The following is a 24,322-nucleotide window of genomic DNA, read 5'->3' as shown; positions in this document are numbered from 1 at the left end:
TGACACCCAGATATATATATATATATCCTTCTCAGGTGACCCAGATGCAGCTCTCGCCTGCTCAACAGACTGTCTGGCAGAGGTAGCTGCATGGATGCAGCAGAACTGGCTAAGGCTAAATCCTACCAAGACAGACCCAAACACCTCTTATTATGTACAGAGCCAATGATTGTAGGGTCAGAGAGTTGGCCGAGGATGGGTCAGAGCTTGAGGCTCCATTAATTAATGGAGAACGCACTCTCCCTGTAACAGTGGTGCACAACCTAGTTGTACCGTTCAATTGTAGCTTAACCATGCGTCCTCAGGTTGCTGCTGTGGCCAAAGCAGCGTTTTATCACCTTAGAGTGCTCCGAGGGTTGCGACTCCCCCCTTATCTGCTAATGATCTTGATACACTGGTTCACGCTTTTGTGTCAACATATTTGTATTACAGAAATGCTTTGTAGACTAAGCTGCCTCGTGGACTAGTTTGGAAACTGCAGCTTGTGCAGAATGCGGCTGCCCGCATGATTCGATGTGTTAGTTATTTCGAGCATATAAAACCAATCCTCTGTGATGTGCATTGGTTATATTTCAGCTATCGCCTGCAATTTAAGTTAGCTGTAATTATTTAGAAAGATAAACATGGCCTTGGTCCTCAGTCCATGCAGTCCCGGCCCTGATAGCTCAGCCTAGATTTATAATTCTATGCTGGGTTGTAGATCTTGAAGTCTCTTCCACCGGATCTCAGATTGGCTTTGAGCACCGAACAGTTCAGAAAACTCTGCAAGTCTATTTTTTTCCTTTTAGCTTTTCCTTGAGTATGCCCCCTCATTTTTATATTTGTATGTATGTCTTGATTTTATAAGTAGGGCTACCTTCGTTTAATTCATGGTTTAAAGTACCGCGATGCCCTCTTTAAATGGGGTCGTTTTTACAAAAAAAAAGTTTTATGAATTGTGGCACATTAGGAATGGACCACTCTTTTTAATTATTTCCTCGTGCAGAAATGGAGTAGTGTGGTTTTGTGAAGGACCTTATGTGCTGTGCAGTACATCAATGCACGTGTACACCAGCATGCGATACTAAGTTGGGCCTGTAGGTGGCTGGCAGGGTTATTGAGTAACCTGCCTTGAACACCAGTCACATAGTCAATAGCGACTCGCTTGAAAATTGCTGTGTATGACATACGTGCTGTTGCATTTTAGAGATTTTAACAATACATGTGTTTGCTCTTGATTTGAAGCACCTGCCCACGTCCTTCATTTTGAGTGGGCAACATAATGAATAAACGGAGGGTTGCAACTGCTCCGCAAAAGTTGCAAATTGATTCTTCGTCGTATGACGTGACACTGCGAGCGCAGTCGCGATAACGTTTGAGGAAAACTGATCTGAAAATACGAATGGTCACCAATTCAAATGCCTAATGAAAAATAAATATATTGATTGAGTCTCTCTTAGATTAATACATTTTTAAATCTATTTAGGAATTCGAGTTTATCATAACACACTTAAGAATTACGTGTAAAAATCTAATCAGTGTGCTAACATTTAATTAGGTATAAGTTATATTGTATGCAACATCAATATATGTTATCGTTTACGGGGATTTTGTTGTTTGTAAAGCACGAAATAATCACCTTCACAGTTATTGCATATGATTCCATGCCATGGAACTGAATCAGCAGACAACTTTGACAATTCCTCTTCATCTGGGCTTCCAATTATCAGCTTCCCTAAGAGAAAAGTCAACGTAGATTTGTCAGGATTGACTGATCCAGCACTCACTGATTCACTCCACGCACTCACCGATTCACTCCACTCACTGATTCACTCCAGTCACTCACTGATTCACTCACTTACTCAACGATTCACTGTACTTACTCAGTTACTTCTCTATTCCTCTTCGATCTCTATCACAGGAAGGTTTCTATTCTCATAACCTTCTCTCATTGATTCCTCCACATTTGTATTACATTTTACATATAATTGATATCTCATGAATTTTACAGAATAAAGTAGCCACATATCAATTAATTCATTACATATGACAATATGAGAGCTTTATAAATTGCTAGGGCACACAAGCAGAGCCATCGCCATATGTGATTTCAAATTTAATGTAATTGTTTTTGTTCCAGCCAGGTCTCCTTGGTCCTCCAGGCGAGTGCCAATCTACTAAAATAATAATCAATAAACAATTTTATTTTACCAAGTGTAAGGCTCCACCAATGAACTGTGTAGTCGCTCTTTTTCAGAAGTAACCCTGACTATTACGATTGATAGCAGCTCAACGAAGTGGTTGATCTTCTTGGTTCTTTCGGTAAAGTCACGTAGAAGGGAAGTAATAAAATAATAAAAATAAAACATAATAAAATAATTCTCACGACGTTTCGGCCACAACGCAAGCAGCCGTCATCAGGTGAAAACCAGGTCTGTCGAGGCGACAGCGTCTGAATGAAACAGCACACGAGCTTGGAGCATATATATAAGCTGGGTGCCTTGACAAATGAATTTGCATATCAAGATGAATTTAGCATATTTATGGGAAATGCAGGAATGTGATTAGTACTACATATGCATGTGCATTATGCAGGATTAACAGCATCAAAGGGAGAGGATATGGGAAATGCAGGTATGTGAATAGTACTAATTCAGCATCAAAGGGAGGGGGTAGGGGTAGCATTAATAAAGGGAAGGAGTGTTAATAATATGTAGCTGCAGTAACTAAAACCAACACGTAAACAACTAAAGTATAAACTACATAGTATCATCAGTATACTTACTATACTCTACAATAAGCTGAGTTACTAACAGTAAGTAATACATTACAATTCTACGACGTAAAATTATATAATATGCTTCCATCTAAACTTTATTCTCTTACATCGCACCGTACTATATACTGCCATAGACAAACCCAACATTAAATTATATACTGTATTGCTATAAACCACTCTATACCTTATACATTTTAATATAACACTATGTATTATTCTACCCACCCTAATGTGTATCACACTGCTATATATTTACTATACAATTACGATACTATATATTACTTTGTACATTGTATTAAGCATATAAATGTTATACTATTTGTTATACACTGACCATTGACCGTCGTGTCAATGGGTGAGTCGTGGGAGGAAACTTGCAGCGGATCAAAGAATCCATTCCCTGCTGTAACTTCTTCTAATGCTAAACGAATTCTGTCTAGAACTAGCTTAGCTCTTATCTCAAAGAAAATCAGACTTACGCGCACCGATCTAGATCAGTTAGACAAGACACTTTACAAATCACACTTATCTTTGAGTGCAACAATGTCCACATCGGATTGGAAACATGTAGATAAAATGACTGCCTCTTCAGCTGCCGCTATGTCGACCAAATGTAAGGACAACTTGATTTCCAAATTCAACCGCCTCTCAAACAAGAAACCGGACCCACACATTGAAAAGCTAGATGCTAACAAAGTCGTAATTAATCGCAGTAACAGTTCTATTTCTGAAGGTCTGAAATCCGTTTTAGCTAAAGGACTAAACTTTGCAGTCACACCTAGACACATACCAGTTAATTATATAATTGCTAGAGTAGATGTAGCTCTCAAGGGCCTGAGTCACATCGCTGCAGACGTAGCAAGATCTGAAATCTCTGCAACCCTCAAAAACGCTAAGATTCCAGCTAGCAACATCAGCAAAGACGAGCGTTTTGAATTAGCTCAATTAAAAAAGAGGGATGACATTGTCATCCTCTCAGCCGACAAAGGCAATGCCACTGTCATCATGGACAAAACAGAATACAACAACAAAATCCAAGAACTACTCAACGATGGCAGCTATACAAAAATAAAAAGAAACCCCACCAACAGCCTCATCTCTAAAACCAAGCAAATCATTTCTGATTCAACCACATTAATTGATCAGACCACAGTTCTCGTTGAAACCTTCTGCAGCCAGGCCACCAAGATTATACGGCTTGCCAAAGATACATAAAGAAGATACACCTCTTCGTCCCATTGGCTTTACTATCAACTCCCCCACCTATAAACTGGCTCGTTTTTTGTCTGAAATCCTTCGGCCTTTCACTGGAAAAACCACCTCTGCGGTACTAAACTCTACTGACCTGGTATCGACAATCAAGGGGATTGCCCTGTCCCCAAACGACCTGCTTGTCAGTTTTTATGTGGTTTTCTTATTCACCAAAGTTCCTGTACCTGACACCATCACAATCATTGAAGACTTGGTTCATCAAGGAGTGAATGCTGGGGTACCCCCCCTGGTGAGACACTGCTTAACCAATACATAATTCACCTGGAATGGAACTTTCTACAAGCAAACTGAGGGCACCCCAATGGGCTCCCCCCTATCTCCGGTTGTAGCCAACATCTTCATGGAGAAATTTGAGACTGACGCCATCCAGACTGCCACTCTACGCCCGACCTTATGGAAGAGGTACGTAGATGACACTTTTGTCATCTGGCCACATGGCCGGCCTGCTCTAGACCAATTTCTCGACCACATCAATTCCATACACCTAGCCATCAGATTCACCATGGAAGTCGAAAAAGATGGCAAGCTACCCTTTTTGGATGTCCTAATTAAAAGGAGACCTGATGGTTCAATGAGCCACTCTGTCTACAGGAAAGCCACCCATACGGATGCTTACCTAAAACCGGATTCCCACCACCATCCAATCCCAGAAGAATTCCCTCATCAAGACTCTGTACCATAGAGCCCAATGCATTTCCGACCAGGAACACATTGCCAGTGAACTCAAACACGTACGCCAAGCTCTTAAGGCTAATGGTTACTCCGACTACACAATCCGCAAGGCCATCACTCCAACCATCAAGAAGGATCCTGTTGAGGAGCCTTTCAAGACCATCACCTTACCCTACATTGCTGGGGTCACAAAAAAGATCTCCAAAATCCTGATTAAACACAAGATCCAGGTCCGATTCAACACAGTACATAAAATCCGTGATCTGGTCCCGTCTGTAAAAAATGTGGTTCCAGACATACAGTACCCTGGCGTCTACAAACTAAGTTGCCTCTGTGGTAGCAGTTACATTGGAGAAACCAAACGACATGTCTCAGACCGCATCCGTGAACATAAAGCAGACCTGAAACACGGTAGGACAAACACCTCAGCCGTGGCAGATCACTGTTACAATTCAGTGGGCTCACATGACATTGACTTCTCCAAGACAGAGGTTCTCTGCAAGCCATCTGGCTATCATGAGAGATTCGTTCATGAGGCGATCCACATATACAAACACAGAGACAATTTCAACCGAGAAGATGGATTCTGGCTTAGCAATCATTGGAAGGACGTAATAAACCATTTCGGATCTTAACTGATTGTGTTCACGTTTACAGTGACTTTCAGACCGCGTTCCACTCACTGGCATTGTATTCTCCGCAGGGAATGGATTCTTTGCTCCGCTGCAAGTTTCCTTCCACGACTCACCCATTGACACGACGGTCAATGGTACAGTGTATAGCAAATAGTATAACATTTATATGCTTAATACAATGTACAACGTAATATATAGTATCGTAATTGTATAGTAAATATATAGCAGTGTGATACACATTAGGGTGGGTAGAATAATACATAGTGTTATATTAAAATGTATAAGGTCTATAGCAATACAGTATATAATTTAATGTTGGGTTTGTCTATGGTAGTATATAGTACGGTGTAGACTCGTGTGATGTAAGAGAATAAAGTTTAGATGGAGGCATATTATATCATTTTTACGACGTAGAATTGTAATGTATTACTTACTGTGAGTAACTCAGCTTATTGTAGAGTATAGTAAGTATACTGATGATACTATGTAGTTTATACTTTAGTTGTTTACGTGTTGGTTTTAGTTACTGCAGCTACATATTATTAACACTCCTTCCCTTTATTAATGCTACCCCTACCCCCTCCCTTTGATGCTGAATTAGTACTATTCACATACCTGCATTTCCCATATCCTCTCCCTTTGATGCTGTTAATCCTGCATAATGCACATGCATATGTAGTACTAATCACATTCCTGCATTTCCCATAAATATGCTAAATTCCTCTTGATATGCAAATTCCTTTGTCAAGGCGCCCAGCTTATATATATGCTCCAAGCTCGTGTGCTGTTTCATTCAGACGCTGTCGCCTCGACAGACCTGGTTTTCACCTGAGGACGGCTGCTTGCGTTGTGGCCAAAACGTCGTGAGAATTATTTTATTATGTTTTATTTTTATTATTTTATTACTTCCCTTCTACGTGACTTTACCGAAAGAACCAAGAAGATTAATCTCTGCAGTCACGAAAGCTTTAAATCGAAATTGAAGTGGTTGATATTATCATTGTCGTGTGGAAATTTATTGCAGCCAAATGCTCTAGAATGTGTGGTGATGTTGCTTATAAATGAGGAGGGAAAAAACGGAGGACTCGGAGAAAAATCCTGCACCTCTGATGGTTTAAATACCGGGATTTTTATGGCCCGGCAATTGCATCAGTAAGGTTGGGAACGCATACGTTTAAGTCCAGGGCAAAGCAGGTTGACAACCACGTCTCTACAATAAAGAATACATATAGATCAAAGGAAAAATATACAACACACCTTCAATGCGCATGCCAGTTCTACCCATGAAGGTTAGTGAAGCTCCACTTGACAACGACAATACACTTGCAGGTTCCACCAATATGTTGCTAGTAATAAAGTAATTGCCCCTGGAAAAAAAAGACACACTTGATTACGGTAAAAATCTACTTAAAAACTGCAGGTTCACTGTTACAAATGTACATTTTTTACGTATGATACTGCATAACCTTGTCCTAATCAGACTGGAAAAATGTATACACGCTCAATGAAATATAATGAACCCTACTTGGAGATAATTAATTACAATTACCTGCTCACGCCACTGTTGGTGAAAAGGTCTGTATGAGATGGTACGGTGCAGAGTGCTCCTGTCGAAGGTATTTGGTCTACTCTTCCAGACTGGCCTGACGTCTGGGAATAGGTGGGTCTACACACACCACACCCCACCACTCACAATTTGTAGATCAACTAACTTTAGCTATCGCCTCATGATGTTTTAATTAATTACCGTCGAAACGTAACGGTGCTCGAGTTGTAGTCGTGGGTTTACTCTCCAACACACAACCGGGGAGTGCTGAACTAGTAAACGTTGTAGTGGGTTGAACTAGTAACTAATTGGCACGTGTTTTTAAGTGACAAACCTTTACTAATTGGCTGCATCGGGTGGTATGTGGCGGGTTTAACGACACACATTTATATTTACGCGATATAACCCAAAAACCCCCTTATGGATGCCAGGTGGTGTTCAGCTTTTTCTCTCTTTTTTCTTTAGAAGACTCGTGTTTATCTTAACAAGGTTAACCCCGTTTTGCAAAGCGATCCAAAGTAACTGCCGCGTACCTTGGCAGATTCAGCGAGCCGTTTCGTATTGCACCTCCCGTGAAGTTCCCGGTGAACACCGTCTCGCCGGGGCTTCCAATGTGGACAGAGAGGCCCGGGTCTTGGAACAACGGTAACATCTCCACCACGCCGAGGGCCAGGTCGTTGGAAAAGTCCAGGATCCTGGCTCTTGCCCGCAGCTCCTCGGGCACACCCCAGTAGTTGTGATGGGCATTAATCTTGGCTCCGATTTCGTAAAGTGCAGAGCACTTCATTTCATAGGGGCAACTGGGGTTGCTGAAGACGTTGAAGGTGACCGTGGATGCATAGGAGCTGACGGCAACTGCGGCGAGCGGAGCCACGTTGTCAGTCAAGGTGTTGTTGGCGAAGAACGTCAGGAGGTCTATCGCCACCGCGGCTTCGCCTGGAACAACAGACGTGAAAGGCGAGGATGACTGTGCTTGTGCCCTGCTTGCCCGAGCGCAGAACCGCTACGCTCACACGCGGGCAGCTGCAGAGAGCCTCTCTCTACAGCAGCGGTTCTCAACCGTTAGTGGCTACTGTTAAGTATGCCCCTTTCGTTGAAAATTGTGTTTCAACCGAGTTTTTTCCCCCCACATTTTTAATCGTCACCACTCGTTCAGAGTATTTGGCTGCTGCTATAAATGTCCACGCGATCATGATGGTGATGATGAGCCGCCAATTCGTTGAGCTGTCATTTTTGATAGCCACGGTCACTTCTGAAAAAGAGCTACACAGCTCAGTGAGCCTTAACACCTGGATAAATAAAATAGTTTAGCTGGCAATTCTGGGATGCTATGGCAGGTCTTTTTCCAACTGTTTTGAATATCCGAGGTTTCGGGAGCCCATTGAATAATTTGTTCCGTATTGTCTAGGTCATTGGTTCTTAACCTTTTTATGGCTACTACTGTAATATCCCCGTGATGAATTTAGTTTCAACTGAGTAACCCCCCCCCCCTTGCCTGACCTAATGCTGTTATGATAAATACATGTCATGAATAATGAACGTCAACATTTTCACCAATTGTCCATTGTGAGGTATCTTAACGAGGTGCTAGTAACTGCAAGCGCCCCCCTCCCTCCCGATACGTTCCATTCATTGGCTACCACATTCTGATGAGCTCCCCCCCCCTCTCCTCCCCCCTTCAACTTGCTTATAAGGGATTACTTCTTGAATCATTGCCTCACTTGATGCAGCTAATTCGGCTGTGACGGTCCCACCTGATGACGGAGACTTGTGTTGCCTCCGAAACGTCGTGACTTGTTTTTATTTTATTTTATTTTCATTAATTTTGATGTTTTACCTACGTGACTTTACCGAAAAAACCTAAGAATATGATTCCTTGCAGTCACGAAAGCTTCAAATCTAGAATAAATGAAATCTAAACTCAACGGACGCTCTGCACGCGCAACATAATTTGTTCGTGCTCGCTGACTACTTTTGTAAACCCGCATTTTTTACGATCAGTAAGTTTAGAAACGTCTTTTGCATCGTTCTAGGTTACCACATGGATTGTAAATGTTATCGTATTTATTTTATATTGGCAGATTCACACAACATGCTTTTTCACCAATGACTTCCATGTGTAATATAATTTCACACATTTATAAATCACCTCATCATATTACCTCCTGGGACATTGCCACGTACCCCCAGGGGTCCGCCTCAGAGCGCCAGTTGAAAACCACTAGTGTATTGTATAATGTAGGGTATAGTGGTCTAGTGTATAGTAGTGAAGTGTATAGTCTCGTGTATAGTAGTGTATTGTGTTGTATATAGTAGTGTAGTATATTGTATAGTAGTGTATTGATTCGTGTATTGTATAGTAGTATATAGTCTAGTGCATCGTATGTAATGCCCATCAAGTACGATATAATTTTACACATTTATAAATCACCTGTTACAATTGTAGAGGATGTTTGGGACATCCTCACACACAAACACGACATAACCACGGGTTAATGGTCAGCGGTCACAGTAGCACTGCCATGCATGACACGCAATCCGACTATTAAGTGGAGAACACTCTGATCGGATTGGTACGAGAAGGATTATAAAATGCCAGGAAAACCCGAGAAGAGGATTGGCGGAAAAAGGGGGAGATGAGCTATTAAAGGGAATGGAGTTGGAGGGTTCGGGGTTGTTTTTTGATGACGAGTGGAAGTGTGATGTGAGTTGGTGTTGAAAATAAAGATCCCTCTTAACCAGTTCAAGTCTCCTCTTCATCTGGTGGTAGCGGTGGGATGTCTCGACTTAGTTGACGTAAACTCCCACGAAGGGAGACTCAAGCCGAAGACCCTCTCGGCGCCCAGGACAAGCGCCGCCCCGAAATGGACCCCCTGAGTCGGGACTCGTTTCCCGGCTCCTCGACAGGAACCGAAGCAGCCGCTCGACCGAGATGGGCGTCTTCATCCACCAACCCGGTGGAGCAGTTTCATCGCTGCCGTAATAGACTATCTTCCAGGGATCGGAGGATGGATCTACTACTGGACGCAGTGACATTGCTGCTTCACAAGCTGGGGCTCGAGGGGGGACGACTGGTGGAAGCTGCGGTGGCCGCACCACCCCGGCAAGGAGGCGGAAGCTCTGGCCCACCCCAACAGCCAGCAGCGGGCGAACCTCCATTGACGCCGCTGACGGTGCGTTCAGCGTGGGAACAGGGAGCAAGTGCTGTCCTATCTTCCACGATCCTGCCAACAGCGGAGCAGCCAAGTGAGCAGGGGGCAGCAGAGAGAAACGGGGCCAGGATCCGAGCCACGTACCCAACAGAGTGACCCGAAGAAAATGGATGGGGGTGGGGCCGCCAGTTGAGCCCGGTGGATAAATTCGTCAAGAACAGGACAATGGCGTGCCTTTGTGCGCCAATTTGAGGCTGCGTGCCGGGCATAGAGATGGACGGAGGAGGGGGCGCTGGGGGCACTATCCACCACCCTGGATGACTCGGCGATGGCAGTGTTCTGCCGGATCCCACTCGTAGAGAGAGGATCCCTGCAAATGGTTTTCAAAAAGATGGCGGAAGTATTTGATCCTCCATCCTGGGCTCGTCAGAAGTTCAAGAACCTCAGCTCGATGAGGCGGCCCTGGACTTGCTGGTGGCGGTGCATCTACCCCGAGTGGCTGAGACACTGGAACCAACTGAGGCACACGCAGCTGGTAGAAGCTCATGAAGGAGAAGTGGTGGCAGCCCTGCAACGACCTACGAGAATGCCCTGGGGGGCCGAGCAACAACGCCGACATTGGGTACCTAGGGACGCGGGGGTGATGCTCTCGCATGGGGATGAGGTCATCTGCCATCGCTACAGTCATGAGGAGCACATCGCCCGTGGGTGCTGTAACAGGATGGTGGTGACAGGGACGACCAGTCAAGACCGTAAGGTTTTCCCAGCGGCCACTCCTCCTCAGGCGAGTGCGAACACCTCGGCCACCTGGCTGGACTCATTCATCTCATGCTCACCCATTCACGCATCTCATAGGATGGAGGGCATGTCGCTCGTTCCTGTAGCCGGTCTGGCCCTGTGGTTGGACACGGTCACAAAGTGGCATCGGTTAGCCAGGAGGGTAGTGGCAGCCACGGCCGGGACGTCAGTGCTGGTAAGCTCAGTAGCAGGGGTTAGCATTTGCATGCTGGTCCACATAGGTACGTTGGCCACCATCATATCCCTGTGCATATTCTACCTATTACCAGAGGAACAGCGTCATCTTAAGAGCCGGTTAAGGCTAGATACATAGCCGCAAATGGGGGAAGCATGGGAATCATTGGTCAAGTGGTAGTGCCGGTCCGCATTGGGGAGCTGGAGATACGGGGACCAGTACTGGTCTCCAGTATATTGTCAGTGCCCTGTTTGCTGGGCACGGATTTATTAGGTCGCATGCCTCTATGCATCCTGACGGAGGAAGGCTGTATGGAAACTGTCGGGTGGGACATTGTATTTTTTGCATCTGGACGAAGGCGGAAGGGAAATCCCACAGGTTCAGGCACTGGTGTGAACCACGGTCCCAATTCCGCTGGGTGCTCAGATCCTGGTGCCTTTGTGCTACCGGACACCACGTGTCACTTCCTGGACGAAACTGCCACTCGTAGTGTCCGCGGTGCCGTCAGTAGTGGGGCGCCATTGCTTTGGTTGAGGCTGACATGATTGTCCGTAATAATCAGCTGGCACCCCAAGGACGGTTTTCGTACATGTCAGCCCTTTGATTTCGTGGCCTGAGGCACGAGGTGTGAATAGCACGCTGGTGGGTGAGCTGTCAGCCAGAGTAGAAGATGCATCCTGGGTAGATGAGATCCTAGAGCAGAACGCTGATCTGTCAGAGAAAGGAAGCAGGGGAGTTCAGGGAATTGCTGTACGATTTCACAGATCTGTTCAGCAAAGGTCCCTACGATGTACGCTGTACTACATTAATGGAACACCACATCGATATGGGAGATGCGCTGCCCGTTCGATAGAATGCCTATAGGATGAGTCCTACAGAGAAGATGTATGTTCAACGGGCTGTGCAAGAGATGTTGCAGGCAGACATTATATCACCATCAACGAGTCCGTGGGGGGCACCAGTCGTGTTGGTTGAGAAATCCAACGGCACCCTGCAGTTTTGCGTCAACTTAAGACGCCTGAACAAGGTCACCCTGGCTGAAGTATACCCGCTCCCTAACTTTGACGATTCGTTAGATGTGCTCGCGGGATTCCTGCCAAAAGGAGGGGGAAAGTGGAGTGGGAACAGTGAAAGGGGGAGTAGCAGGCAAGGAGACATAAGATGGGGGCTGAGGGGTGCGGGGGAGAGAGCTGGCGGAAAACAGATGAAGAAGGCTGGGGATGAGTGTGGACAGTACTACCGGAGGAGGCACCATAGGACCCGGTGGCTGACCCGCTGGCTGGGCTAAACACCAAACGGGGAGAACAGGTGGCAGGACGGGCACGCCGGCTGGGGCCGTCGAGAAATTCATGGCTGAGGGAGGCGATTGGGAGGTGCTTGTCTTCCAATTCGAGGCTGCCTTCCACGCTCTCGAATGGTCAGATGAAGAGGCACTATGAGCACTGCCATCCGTTCTTGATGACGATGCCCTCGCTTCTTACACCACCCTTCCCGTGTGCAGCAAGACCACGCTACAGGTGACCTACGAGGCTTTGGGGGAAATCTACTTTCCAGCTGAGGGCGCCGTTAGATGGTTCCAGGACCGCCAGTGGAGGATTAGAGAGTCCCCTGTAGCTGACAGGGGTGTGCTGCTCTTGTTGACGAGGGCGTTCCCTCGCCTGGCCAACGAGGCGCTCGAGAACCTCGTGGTCCAGTATCTCATTGCCTATGCTTCCCGTGCCGGCGTTGAAATGTCGGTGGTGACGCCTGACGAACGTACCTCACTGTGGGCCGATGGGATCCTACAAGCCCATGAATAGATCATGGGCTAGGCGCTACCAGTGGCTGATATGGCCGGGGGGAGCAGATGGCCCATTACTGCGGCGCTATCAGAGCCAGCGATGCAAATTGCCGGGCCTGCACCATCACCGCATGCTTTTTTATGTCGCAGCTCTGAACGGACCTCCAGCAGCTGAGCTGGAGCCATTGCTGTGGGAGGTCTATGCGGGATCTGGAGGCTGATGAATTAGAGGGACCAGGGGTACAACCAGCAACCACGCCGCTGGCAGCCACCTCTACAACACCGGGCTGAGCCGCCCCGACAACAGGCCCCATGGGTCTGCCACTGGGGATTTCGTCAGGGCCAGGGGTTGCATCGGGGCCAGGGGTTGAGTCATGGCGAGAGATCGCGTCGGGGCTGGGGTTCGCGTTGGGGCCAGGGGTCGCATCAGAGCCGGGGATCACGCCGGGGCCGGGGATCGTGTCCGGGGCTTGGCATCGCGTTGGGGCTGGGGATCGCCTTGGGGCCAGGGGTCGCATTGGAGCCGGGGATCGTGTCGCGACCGGAAGTGGTGTCGCGGTCGGACGTGATGCCACGGTGAGAAGTGACATCATGGGCGGAAGTGTCGTCACGACCAGAAGTGACATCGCGATCGGAAGGGACATCGCTGCGCGAGGTGATGTCACTATTTACCAGCAATGCCGGTGGGTTGCCAGGGTTAACAGCCCCGAGGCTGAGGCAGCACACGCAATCGCCGGTGCGCCGTGGAGATGTCTTGTGCCCTGCCTCACCCTCGCAATGCAGCAGAGAGAGATGGGAATGGAAGGGGCACATCACAAAGGGGGCCCACGCCCCCTTTGAGGTTGTAGAGGGGGAGGGCTCATAGGAAGGCCCACATCCCAACCCCCACTCCCCAACTACAATGGGGGACCGCCGCACACCCCATGGGGAACCCACCCCACGTAACAAGGGCACATTCACCCTGCTTCAACACACCCTAAGGGAAGGAACCACATCTTTGGCCATCCCCCGTCACCTCACAATACACCACAGAATAGTGAGACGTCGCCTGGTCAGTGGCCGGACTCAGCCACACAACGGAAGAAGCTGGCATGGCAGTTGGTAGCGGCCGCATTGGGAACCTCGGTTCTGGTCGGTGCAATTGCAGGAGTGCCGGCACGCATCCTGGTTGACACTGTGGCATTGGTCACGATCATCTCGAGCACCATGCACGAGATGCTGCCAGATAAATATTTGCATTTAGTCCCCATCAAGACGGCATTCGTCAGGGTAAAAAGAGGGAGTATGGGCTTCCTGGGCCAGGTTGAACCCCCAATACAGATTGGGCAGCTTTCAGTAGCATGACCCATCTTTGCCTCTGCAATGCTGCCCGTGCCCTGCCTGTTGGGGACGGACTGAGGCAAATGCCAATAAAAAATCTATCTGGCCAATGGACGGGTAGAAGTCCAGGGATCACATCTCCATTTCCTGAAGGCGGAGGGGGCTGGCCGCGGGGTACCCTACGTGTAGGCTCTGGTCAGTGAGTGTATCTCCATTCTCCCAGCAGCCCAGATGCTGATACAGCTGCGATATCGGTCCTCCCTCATGACAGCCCGGCTGAACTCACCCGTCCTGGTGTCTCCGGCACCAGCCGCCACGAATCGCCGCGCACTGGCAGGGGCCGAGACTATTGTCCAGGGGAACCAGCATCTGTTCATTCAAGTGCTGAACACCTCGAATAGCGCAGCAACGGTGCAGGTGGGAACGGTTCTAGCCCACGTTAGTCCCTTGCCAGTAGGAGTCCCTGGAATAGGGCCAGAGCTCATGGGAAGCATCAGCCAGTCCGAGGACAGAGAAGACGAATCGTGGATGGACCAGTTGGCGGTGCCTGAGCCGGATTTGCCGCCCCATCAGAAGCACAAGCTGCACTCATTACTGTAGGAGTTCTCCGACGTGTTCAGCTGGGGACTGCTCGACCTAGGATGCACGCATCTGCTGCAGCACCACATCAACACGGGGGACGCTGCACCCCTGTGCCAAAACACATAAAATGAGCCCAATGGAAAAAAGGCACGTTCAACAAGTGGTGCAGGAGATGCTGCATCACGCTTGCTGATACATATCCCCTACCATGTATCAATAACTCACTTGATGCACTGGCAGGAGCTTAAAATTTCAGTACTCTGGATTTATCATCCGGTTTCTGGCAGGTCCCACTGGACGTGGACTCCCGGCCCAAAACAGTGTTCCGGACACCACAGGGCCTGTTCCAATTCAACTGCCTGCCTATGGGCCGTTCCAGCATTAGTGGAGTTGGCCTTAGCAGGCCTCCAATGGGATATGTGCCTACTCTACCTGGACAATGTCATTGTTTTCAGCCAATCATTCGATGAACACATTGGCCAATTGCGTCAGGTATTCCTGCGGTTCTGGAATGCGAACTTGAAGCTCAATCCGTCAAAGTGCCACCTCATGCGGTCGTCGGTATACTACTTGGGCCATGTCGTCAGTGAATCTGGAGTGGGTACAGATTCAGAAAAGACGGCCTGCATGAGGGTCTGGGCCGTTCCCAAAACGGTTCCAGAGGTATGCAGGTTTGTGGGCTTCGTGTCCTACTAATGCTGGTTCGTACCCAACTTTGCAAACATTGCGAAGCCCTTGCATTTGTTGACGGCTAGGAATCAGAGATTATATTGGGAACCCCTTGAGGAGGAGGCATTCCAGCAGCCGCGCTCGCGTCTGACGGACGCATCACCCTTGGCCTTTCCGGATTTTGGCCTCCCCTTTATCCTGGACACGGATACCAGCGATGTAGGCATCAGCAGTGTCTTGTTGCAAATCCAGCACAGTCGGGAGGTAGTTATTGCCTATGATAGTAACGTGCTGTCACCAGCAGTGCAGCAGTACAGCGTCACATGTAAGGAGCTCTTGGTGGTCGTCCACTTCGTGCAACAATTTCAACCCTACCTGTATGGTCACAAATTTACGGTCCACACTGACCACGTAGCCTTGCAGCAGTATTCACTCCACATCGACCAGCCTCTGGGCCGGCTGGCCGAGTGCATAGAGTGCCTACAAGAGTACAGGTACCAGGTGGTGCATCGCAAAGGGGCAAGAAATGCCAACGCGCACAGATTGTCCCGGCTGGTGCCCCAGAGCCCTTGTGCATGCGCCACAGGCGTGGCACACTGTAAAGAAGCGATGTTGGAGGTAATGGTCATTACTCCCGTACACACAGCATAGGGTGCACAGGGTGAGGTCCAGCTGACCGACAATGACCTGGGGCTAACCTTGGATGATTGGAGACGTCTACAGCAAGAGGAGCCCCCCCACCCCCGCGAGAGCTACATGCCTCAGCAAACGGAAGGGGGGAGGAGCATGTCATATGGGAGGACTTCCTCATGTGGTTGGATCTGGCAGGACGCCAGCGATGCCTGGTGGTTCCGGAGTCGCTGCATCAACAATTGATCATGGACGTACACTGCCAACAGCTGCCACACCTGGCTGGGTGGAAGACACTGTCCACATTATAGGGTCGGTTCTTCTGGCCAGGCATGACCGCTGACGTGCTCTGATGGGTCGCAAACAGCGTAAAATGCGCGTGGCAAAGCCACCACCCCAGGTAATCCGGGCGCCCCTGCAGCCCATCACGGTGACCTGGGTCAACAAATTGGTCACGTTAAACATCCTGGGACCATTGCCGGTCACACCATGGGGAACTAAATACCTGTTGGTTGGATTCGAGTACTGCACGAGGTGGCCGATGACGTGAGACCTCCTGGACCAAACAGCACAGAATATCGCTGATGCCTTTGTTGGGGGCTATGTTCTTGATAAGGGGGTGCACGCCAGAGCGGTTGCTCACGAATCAAGGCAGGAATTTCTCCTCACAGCTGCTAAAAGACGTCTACTCTATCCGAACATCTCCGTAGCATGGTGGAGTGGATTAACCGCATAATAGCGGCCACACTGTCCCAAGTGGTGAACAAGAACCACTCCGATTGGGACCTTCACATCCCGTCAGGCTTAGCAGCATACAGGGTGGCCCCACATTTAGCGATAGGGTTCTTGCCATATTTCCTGATATACGGATGAGACCCCATCCCGTCTATTCAGGTGCTGCTGATGGACATTCCCATGAGGGCCGACGCATGGCCAAAGACACTAAAGTCCTCCCTCATTTATTTGAGGGACGCCCGCCAAGCGGCCGACAGTCAAAGAAGCAATGTACAGATACGGGAGAGGACAGTGATAGCCAAGCACTTTAAAGTCGGGGACCAGGCATGGCGACACTGTCCTCAGGTGCCGGTCGGCCTCTCACCAAAACTGCACCGACCCTGGAAAGGGCCGGTCAAGGTCATTAAAGGATTCCGACCTCAGGGCGTCCAGGTCCAACTGAGTAAGCGACAATGGTTTGTGGACCCCACCCACCTTAAGCCATACATCTCTCCACCACGATCGCCTCCATCATCCTCCGCTGAGGCAACGCCATCATCACCGCTATCACTGCCATCATCATCACCCTTACCCAGGTCAAGGTCGCTGGCCACTACTCGCTGACCTGTGGGGGGTTCGGTGCCCGGTATTCCCGTATCACCTACAGCGCCCCATGTGAGGCCTGACGGAGAGGAAGCATGACCGGTGGTCACGGGGGTTAGAGAGATGGCAGCACGGGACAGGTGTTGCAGGAGGTGTGTGATATGTTATGTGTCAAGAAGGTGCGGACTTCCCCATACCACCCGCAAAGGGATCGCATGGTTGAGCGCTTTAACAGCACGATCTCGGGAATGTTATGCCACTTGGTGACTACTCAGCAGATGGACTGGGTTTGCACATTCCCGGGGTTCTGACGACATATCTTTCAGTGCTGCACGCATCCACGAGGTATTCGCCATTCTTTGTTATGTATGGGCGAAAGCGTAACCCTCCGATAGAGGCTCAGCTGAACCCCATTCCATCACGAGCAGGCGATTGGCCGGCCTCGTTTCTCCACTTCCTGGAATATTTGCGCGAGGATTTAAAGGCGGCTTTAGCGGCTTCCGCTGCGGCGCCGGCGATGAACGAACGTCTGTGGGCTAAGGTAGCAACAGTAGTCCTGTTTGCAGTCAGTGATCTGGCCTGGCTGCAATGCCCACTGGTGCCAATACGCACCTCCGTGAAGCTGCATCGACCATGGTAGGACCCTGTCACTAAAGTGCAAGTGCTCCGACCCCAGTGTGTCCGCATTGAGTTGGGTAAACGTCGGTGGTATGTCCACCCCTCTAGACTGGACGTGCCACCCTCTCATACACCCTCATGTTCCCCACCTTCATCGTCACTCCGGCTGGGTGATAATTAAGAGGTTGGCACACTGGCGGATGGCAGATCGTTTGATTGATGGACTGGCTCCTGCTCCTATAGAAAAACGAGTGACCGGCGCGCCTGCTCAGGCTCCTGCAACAAAAGCAGCCGGGGATGCGACTATAGCCCCGAACAGTGACCCATCCAAAGCTGGGGGTCCGTGCACCCACTCTCAGTCACGCCGTCTTGCCACAGCATGAGTCCAAGACATTCCTGGGACTTGCTTGTGTTCGGTTGTGGCCATGGATCCTGGCCATTATCGGTGACAGAGGCGACTCACGACCTGACAGGGGGGGGGCAGTCGCGAAAGTTGTTTTCCTTTCCCCCTGTGCGTTGCACTGCTGTGAAAAAATTTTTCTCCTCGATTGTGGCCTGTTATCACTGCACACGGTTAGTTACACGTGCATTCGGGAACTACACCAGGTTGTGTTTTGTTCATCTAGGCAGGGAATTATCCGAGCCGATGATGGCTCCTTCTGAACAGAAGGCGGGGGGGAGGGGGTGTAATGTAGAGGATGTTCGGGATATCCTCCCACACAAACACTACGCTGTCGCCTCGACAGACCTGGTCTTCAGCTGAGGACGCCTGCTCGTGTTGTGGCCGAAACGTCGTGAGAATTATTTTATTATGTTTTATTTTTATTATTTTATTACTTCCCTTCTACGTGACTTTACCGAAAGAACCAAGAAGATGAATCCCTGCAGTCACGAAAGCTTTAAATCGAAATTTAACCGCCTCTATGGGGAGGGATTCCACATAACTTTGAGATCCTTCAACAAGCTCCGTGATAAGAAGGCTCAGCTAATCGAGTATCTCACCTTTCTGAAGAGATGCCGCGACTCTAATGTAATACTAAACGCATTTACACTAACATCTGCTGCTGTAACTTCCAACCCAGCTTAAATAGACGCCCCAAGCGTGGTGGTGTTTTCTTTTAGACGCTGTCGCCTCGACAGACCGGGTCTTCAGCTGAGGACGGCTGCTTGTGTTGTGGCCGAAACGTCGTGAGAATTATTTTATTATGTTTTATTTTTATTATTTTATTACTCCCCTTCTACGTTACTTTACCGAAAGAACCAAGAAGATAAACACTACACAACCACGGGTTAAGAATCAGGGGTCACAAGAGCACTGCCGTGCACGACATACAATCCGATTATTGAGTGGAGGACACTCTGATCGGATTGGTGCGAGAAGGATTATACAAGGGCTGGAAAACCCGAGAAGGGGATTGGCGGAAAAGTGGGGAGGCGGGCTATTAAAGGTGTAGGGGTTATTACGGGGAGAAGGGCGGACATAAAACACATGGTGTCTGCACCCACACACGGGTGTCTACATCCACATCCGCATCCGTTAACCACTGGGGGGCAATGGGGGCTCTGTGATCCCCCATAACCCCGCCCCTCGGAGGGAATTCCTATAAAAGGCGGGGAGCCAGAGAGCTCGGGGCCAGAGTGGAAGAAGCTTACCAGTGAAGTCTGAAGACCGGCAGAATAGGCCCTAGGACTCTCCTGTCTCGCTGCCCTTGTCAGGGCCGAGCTGGGCAAGCCAGTGGCGCGGCCCCAAGAGCTTCCGGACCTCTGCTCTTGTAAGAGCAAGGCCGGGTTAGCTGGGTGCCGGGATCCGTGCTTTGCCAGGGCCGGATCAGACAGCCTCCCATAGCACTGTTAGTGGAGGACTTGGTACAGGACAGGGGGAATAGTGCTAGGGGTGTTTCCCCATCTAGTACGGGTGAAGGGGCCGTTACCCCTTCAAGTATTGTACCGCCCATGAGTTTAATAAAAGAGTGTACCTCGACTCCGTCGTCAGTCTCCCTGGAACTCACTACAAAGGGAACGGAGTTGGAGGGTTCGGGTTCGTTTTTGATGATGAGTGGAAGTGTGGTGTGAGTTGGCGTTGAAAATTAAGATCCTTCTTAACCAGCTCAAGTCTCCTCTTCACAATTATAAATCACATTCATTTAAACATATAGCCTCATATCAATCTATTGCTGGATGAGGGCCTCCCCATACTGCTTCGTTTGTTTCACTATACTTCACCATACTGGTCAGTGCGGGTTTCTCAACTATAAACTATTGTCCTTTTACCATGTAAGGCCCACTGAGCTATATAGCTCTTGTTCAAAAGCAACTTGGAAAACACAAATAATAACTCAACGAATTGGCTTATCATCATAATGTGGAAACGTATAGCACCAGCCAAATACTCTAAACGTTTGATGTTGTTTGTAAATGTGGAGGGTAAAACAACAGGGAGAGAGACGCAAACTCCAAATATACAGCAGGCATCAGGGTCGGGATCGAACCCCCCGATCTCCTGCATACCAGGCAAGGTAGTTAACATTTCGCCACCACGAGATGTGCAAGAGCATCTGGCCCCGTTGCAGAACGCGAAAAAACACTAAGGATGTGGTGATTCGAGGTCACTTTGAGGTGGAGAGGTCCCCCCTCTTGACCCACCATCACCGCTTCTGCTTTAAGAGCTAAATTATTAATTATTTGTTAAAGTCCTGGGCACAGGGATGGTGTTCGTCTGTATATAGTCAGATCTTATCAGTGTGCCCAACGTTCAAATGAACTAAAGCATTACCCTCTGATGCCTACCCCATAGCCACGTGGGTGGTCTCTAATCCAAGCACTAGCCAGAGCTCAACACCTGCTTAGCTTCGTTAACTGACCAATATCGACCGCAGCGTAATAGTCACGGGCACTGTGACGATTCTAACAAGTGCAACAGTCACAATGTGGTGCTCGCTTCATTTGAATTTGATGAACACGATCGTGGCATGACAAGCAATGCACAAAAGGTGCTATATCGCTGGCATAGTAAAAACTTACTTCTCTGGTTCGCATCGTTTCCCCGGAAAACGTTGTTGGTTATATTTGCAGGAAATGGTCCTCCGGTGAATTGTATTTGTCCCTTGTTGCCATTGAAAAGATTTCCGTCTATCGACATGTAGCTTGAAGATGTTATTAAACAAGCTTGGCCACTCGCAATTGCATTGTTTTGAATTACGTTGTTTACAAGTGACATATGGTTGTCGTTGTATATGCTTAACCCGTAGAAGCTATTGTTTGTGAATAGGTTGTCTTCCAGCACAGCAATTACACTGCCTCTCAAGTATAAGCCATTGCCATTGCCAGAGATCAATGAATTCTTGACGAGGAAGGAAATGGTTCCGTATCCATAAACGTACATTCCATAATTTCTTTGCTGGCTGATCTGGCAATTGATCACATTCAAGCTTGAGGGTGAATTCACGAAGTAGAGGATCCCGATTGCATTTTGTTTGAAATTACACTCAGCCACTGACATCGAAGCCATGTTTGTTAAATAAACACCAGCATTGGCGTTGTCTATCACCGAAACAGAAAACAGGTGAAAATCCCCGTTTCTGGCAGATATTTTGATTCCATCATTGGAATTCGTCACTCTGGTGTTGTTAATTATGACGGTGTGATCAACATTACTCGGGTCTTCAAATTGTAGTCCGGTTACAGCTTTGTGGATCCTTACTTGATCAATATCCACATTTGAGCTTTGGGCAGTCACGCACACGGAGCAACTCACGAACTCTGCATGCCTGATTGTCGACTTTTTGTTGGGAGCGTCGGCTGGAGGATTCAAAGACGCAAACAAAAAATAAAAATGGTTAATTTAAAAGGCTGTATAAAAAACCCAGGTCGACGTGTTTGCAAAATAATATAAATCGATAATGTTCTTACAAAGTGCTTAATTATGAAAATGCAGGTAGCAACATCGCCCCCCCCCCCCCTTTAGTAATATAATTAATTCATATTCGCAGGTCTGAGTTGTGTCCACCTCGTGCTGCACAGGGAAAGCTGCTATTGCTTGGGGGTCCCCCCGATGGCTAGATTTAAGTAGCGCAATGCATTTGTTGAGATGTGATGTAAGGCTCTGAGTTGACGATACAATTAAGCCAGTTCCCTATACATATAAATCATTACACATCTTTAAGCGACTGCTTATTTTATACAGTATTCACTATCCATAATAGAGGTTTGTTTGGGTTAGATCGCATATTTTTCAATATGTCGTTCAACCCGCCACTACCCGACACAGCCAATTATTAAGGTGCAAATTCGTTACCAAATGGGGACCTTTTTGGCCAGTACCAAAGTATGAAAAAATAAGAATAGATTTCACCCTTTCTTGTAATAAAACAGGTCTTAGTATGTTAAAACACCAAATATAAACTTTTTGCAATTAATCATTTTTGCATTAACCTGTGGTGAACATGGAAACAAACATGCTCTGATAATATATGTGTAGTGGGTATTGTTAGCGTCATATGCCGTCACCACTACTGACCGGGTGTAGCACCAGCCGTGAGTCAACAGGTGGCAACAGCGAGTCCGAAATATACTAAGTAACGCCGTTAGGCCAGGAAACCCAGAGGGTGGTTGGGAATCGGAGGTACACACCCCAGGCCCCCAGTGGGGGCTGGGGGATTTACGCAACAGTCCAGGTCCTAGAGAGTGGGCGTGGCCAGGGGCGGAGTGACCCTGGGAACCGTATATAAGGCGGAACCCTGAACAGGATTGCCAGTCGTCATCAAGCCAAAGACCCGAAGAGCCAGCCTAGAATAGCACCCTGGGAACCCCCGGACCCGAAGTCCTTGTCAGGGCCGGGGCTGCTTGGGCCAGTGGTCGCACCCGAGGACCTTGGCGGGTTGGGTCAGGCTAGCCTCCCTTGGTTCCACCCTGGCCGGAGGGCTGTGTTATAGAGAGTGGTCCCAGTGATTAGGGCACGCTGGCCCGGAGGCTGTACCTCCCCAGAGTATCGGGTGAAGGGGGCAGTTACCCCCTTGTGTTAGGGACCTTGTGTTAGAAACCTTGTGTTATCGTTATTATTGTTACAAATAAACGTGTTGCCTCCAGTGAAGACTGAGTCTTCATCAGTACCCACTACATATGCATTGTCTTTGAATCTGATTGATCTACACCAGAGACAGCCTTCTTGAGGGCCTAGTCTTACCAGTGTCAGACCAGAGAACGCCAAACGGTGAACAGTACAAAGACAATGCATTTTTCCGTCAAAAAGTCCGAGTTTATAGCAGCTACAAAATCTGACTTTTATGGTCAGTATCAAAGTATGAAAAAATAAGAACACTGTATTGTCTTTGTACTGTTCGCCTTTTAGCGTTCTCTCATCTGACACTGCTAAGTCTAGGCCCTAAAGAAGGGTGTCTCTGGTGTAGACCAATCTGTTTCAAATACAATTCTCAGAGCATGTTTTGTTTGCATGTTTACTATAGGTACGTGTGGATAATGCAGACATGATTCCTTGCAAAAGGTTTCTATTTGATGTCTGAACAAATAACATTTTGCACAACAACATTTACAACTCGAGTACTATTTCAACTATCTTGCAATGTATTAAGTATGCATATATGACTTGGCTTTGCATTGCCAGTAAAAAAAATAAGTTATTCCTTATTGAAGAAGCTACCAGGAGGTTGGAGATGAAACGTCAGACAAGATGCGCGAGAACACACGGTAAAAAAAAATTGGAAAGCCATTAAATATATGTTGGCTATTAAAATCAAGCATGTAGATACATTTACTAACATGACCAATATGTCTTTGTCCTCGTATTGATTTAACAGGAATAGTCAATATTGATTTGTAGCTATCGTGACTGCAGGAATCCATACTCTTTGGTTATTTCGGTCAAATAACGTAGGTATACAATAAAAGAACTGCTCTCTCGCTGGTTCAGCAGGATTTGTTCCACCTGAGGACGACAGCTTGTGTTGCGATCGAAATTCCATGATTTATTTTATTTTATACCTACGTGACTTTACCGACGGAACCAAAGAGTATAGGAATAGTCACCTTTACATTTCAAGCCACACAACAAGATGCCACATGATTACATCATCTGCGTGGAAGGCACGCGTCGAGGCAAATATTTTGCTCCAGGTTTCAGGTAGGCATTGGCCCATATGTGGCTACTTTTGCATCGGAATAAGTTCCGGACAAGCGACTCATCGTTATCCATAGGGTTATTGTTTGCCCCGTTTCAGACATACATACATACAGAGATAATGCATTGACGTGTTTCAACGTTTGTTGTAAAACTTAATAACACACGCCTGGCGTGCCCTTGTAGTGTTTTAAATGTAACATTTGCTGCACATGCGCTTACAGAAGCACAAAACATATGGATCACAGTCAATTCACACATTTTT

The 24,322-nt window shown here is 47.9% G+C and overlaps 1 protein-coding gene across 1 annotated transcript in view; it reads right to left on the bottom strand.

Annotated features, from left to right (window-relative positions):
• Nucleotides 1–24,322, bottom strand: part of LOC144733868 (uncharacterized) — a 210,360-nt gene that overhangs the window by 143,473 nt on the left and 42,565 nt on the right. Inside the window, exons 13-16 of the mRNA XM_078615876.1 lie at nt 20,946–21,722; nt 7,417–7,819; nt 6,595–6,704; nt 1,619–1,714 (exon numbers count right to left, since the gene is read on the bottom strand). Of these exons, the coding sequence (XP_078472002.1) occupies nt 1,619–1,714; nt 6,595–6,704; nt 7,417–7,819; nt 20,946–21,722 (1,386 nt within the window). The remainder of the gene's footprint in view (nt 1–1,618; nt 1,715–6,594; nt 6,705–7,416; nt 7,820–20,945; nt 21,723–24,322) is intronic.

Source organism: Lampetra planeri, chromosome 48, assembly GCF_965212315.1.
Source record: "Lampetra planeri chromosome 48, kcLamPlan1.2.h2, whole genome shotgun sequence".
Classification (NCBI taxonomy): domain Eukaryota; kingdom Metazoa; phylum Chordata; class Hyperoartia; order Petromyzontiformes; family Petromyzontidae; genus Lampetra; species Lampetra planeri.
The sequence above is the reverse complement of the archived record's forward strand: the minus strand, read 5'-3'. Positions and strand labels throughout refer to the sequence as shown.